General features: G+C 42.3%; 1 protein-coding gene across 1 annotated transcript; it reads right to left on the reverse strand.

The window, feature by feature from the left end:
* Positions 1–232: 232 nt before the first annotated feature.
* LOC309829221 (olfactory receptor 8S1-like) lies at positions 233–1,151 on the reverse strand (the record flags this gene model as incomplete). The annotated part of the gene is given in 2 exon segments (XM_082665026.1): positions 233–922; positions 924–1,151. Coding segments are annotated over 2 exon segments (918 nt in total).
* Between the last annotated feature and the right edge of the window lie 1,093 nt (positions 1,152–2,244).

The raw sequence follows: 2,244 nt of genomic DNA on the forward strand, positions 1-2,244 counted from the left end.
GCAAGAAAAATTGCTAGACAAAATGTTTATCTATCCACCTTCCTCTGATTAGGACTGAACTGGTATCATTCCAGAAACTAACTTCAACTTTTCTTAAGTATTTTCAAGAAAAGAGGTACAGCATCGTGCAGATCCTTATATCAGAGAATTCTCCTTAATATGCAGGCACTATTTATTGCAATTCTACCCAATTTCCTCATCATTCTGATTTTTTAATCTATGATTTGAAACACTAGGAACATTTCCTCAACATTTTTCTCACAGCTGCCTTCACCTCCTTGTTCTTCAGGCTGTAGAAGAGAGGATTCAGCAGGGGGGTGATCACACTATACTGCAAGGAGCAGATGAACTCTTGAGTGGATCCTGAATTTGGCATGAGATAGCGGAGTAAACCTGAGCCATAAAAGAAGCTCACTGCAGTGAGGTGGGAGGAACAGGTGGAGAAGGCCTTGCTTCTGCCTTCAGTTGAGCTGATGCTCAGGATGGTGAACAAAATGCAAACATAGGAGAAAAATATCAAGAGGAAATTTCCAAAGAAATGCAGGAGGCTGGAGCAGAGCAAGGCAGTAAAGCTTGCAGACACATCGGAACAAGACAAAGGGTAGAGAGAGGGCAGCTCACAGCTGAAGTGGTGAATATTTTGAGCCTCACAGAAGTCTAAATTGAGAGCTACAAGGATATTGATGAGAGCATCCGTGAAAGCCAAGCCCCATGAGCCCCACACCAGCCCCATACACAGCTTTCTGTTCATCATCTGGCCGTACAGCAGAGGAGAACTGATGGCAACATAGCGGTCATAGGCCATGACAGCAAGTAGGCAGGATTCAGTGCCTCCAGTGGCAAACACAAAGAAGACCTGAGCCATGCAGCCCTCGAATGAGATGGTTTTCTTCTCAGACAGGAGGTTCTCCAACAGCTTGGGGCACAGTGACAGAAGAGTGGCAGAGATCCAGGAAGGACAATTGTCCCAGGAAAAAGTACATGGGGTTGTGGAGCTGGGAATCCACCCTTATCACCAGCAGCAGCATCAGGTTCCCCATAAGGGTCAGGATATAAATAACAAAGAACAGCACAAAGAGCAGAGCCTGGATTTGGGGGTCAGCAGACAGCCCGAGGAGGATGAACTCAGAGACAACACTGTGGTTTCTCATTGCCTTCAGTACTTTCTTTGGAATGCAAGAAAAAAATCAGGTGAAGTCTCTTCTGATGCCTGACAAATACCCAAGTGTTTTAACCCGCTCCATTCACGAAGTTTCATGCCTACTCAAAAATGTACGTTCAGCAATTATACTCCAATAAAGTTGTTAAAAAAAATGTACGTTCTGAAATGATAAACTTCCCTAAGTCTCTAGATTTACCGAAACCTGCAATAATCTTTTCTGTGGGATCCCAACACTAGATCAACTCCCTCTCCACCTTTACTGTTCTTTCTTTGATGTCTTAGAGTTTATTTTTTGTTGTTTTATTATTAAAGTGACTGGAGGATATTTATAAACTGTTGATAATAAACTAGTAGAGAGGGAGAAATTGCAGGAGGAAATTTAAGAGAAAATTGCAGAAATGGTGTCTCTGAGAGCAGTTGGGTCTCAGAGTAGAAGCAGAGCATGGCTAAAGGCAGGAGAGGGTTTACTTCATCAAACATGCATGAAGTCCATAGATCTGATGTTAGGAAGGAAGCATTTCTCAGCTAATGGCTTCTATTTTTTCACTAAATATTTAAATAGGGTCATTAATGGAAAGTGAAGAGGGGTAGTGGCTGGAGATTTGCAGAGTGAGGAGAAAGGGAATTAATTAGAGAGAAAGTAGAAGAGATATCCTAGATGTTATATAATTGATCACAAGAAACTGCTGACCCATATGAGAACACACTCTGCTCATACTCTCCATGCCCAGCTTGGGTAATCTATTCAGATTCAGCTCTTGTCTGTGCCTTCATGCCATTTAAGGATAGACTACCCACTAACTTTCTAAAGTTTGGCCTTCTTTTTCTCTACTCTAAACTGACAATCCAAATTACATCCAAAGATTCAGGATAACGCTTCAACACTACTGACTCCACCATCTCGACCCTTCCTGACCTGCTCTATCTTTTGTGCTCACACTGCGAGACCCACCACCCAATATGCTTTCTCTCCCATGTATATCCAAACGACACCCAGAATTAGAGCTGTCTTAGAAATCAAGTTCACACTACCTGTATTTCTCACCTAGTTGAGCAATATCTAGCACAGAATTAAACAAAAA

This window comes from Grampus griseus (assembly GCF_964374135.1).
Source record: "Grampus griseus genome assembly, chromosome: 11".
In the NCBI taxonomy this organism is placed as follows: domain Eukaryota; kingdom Metazoa; phylum Chordata; class Mammalia; order Artiodactyla; family Delphinidae; genus Grampus; species Grampus griseus.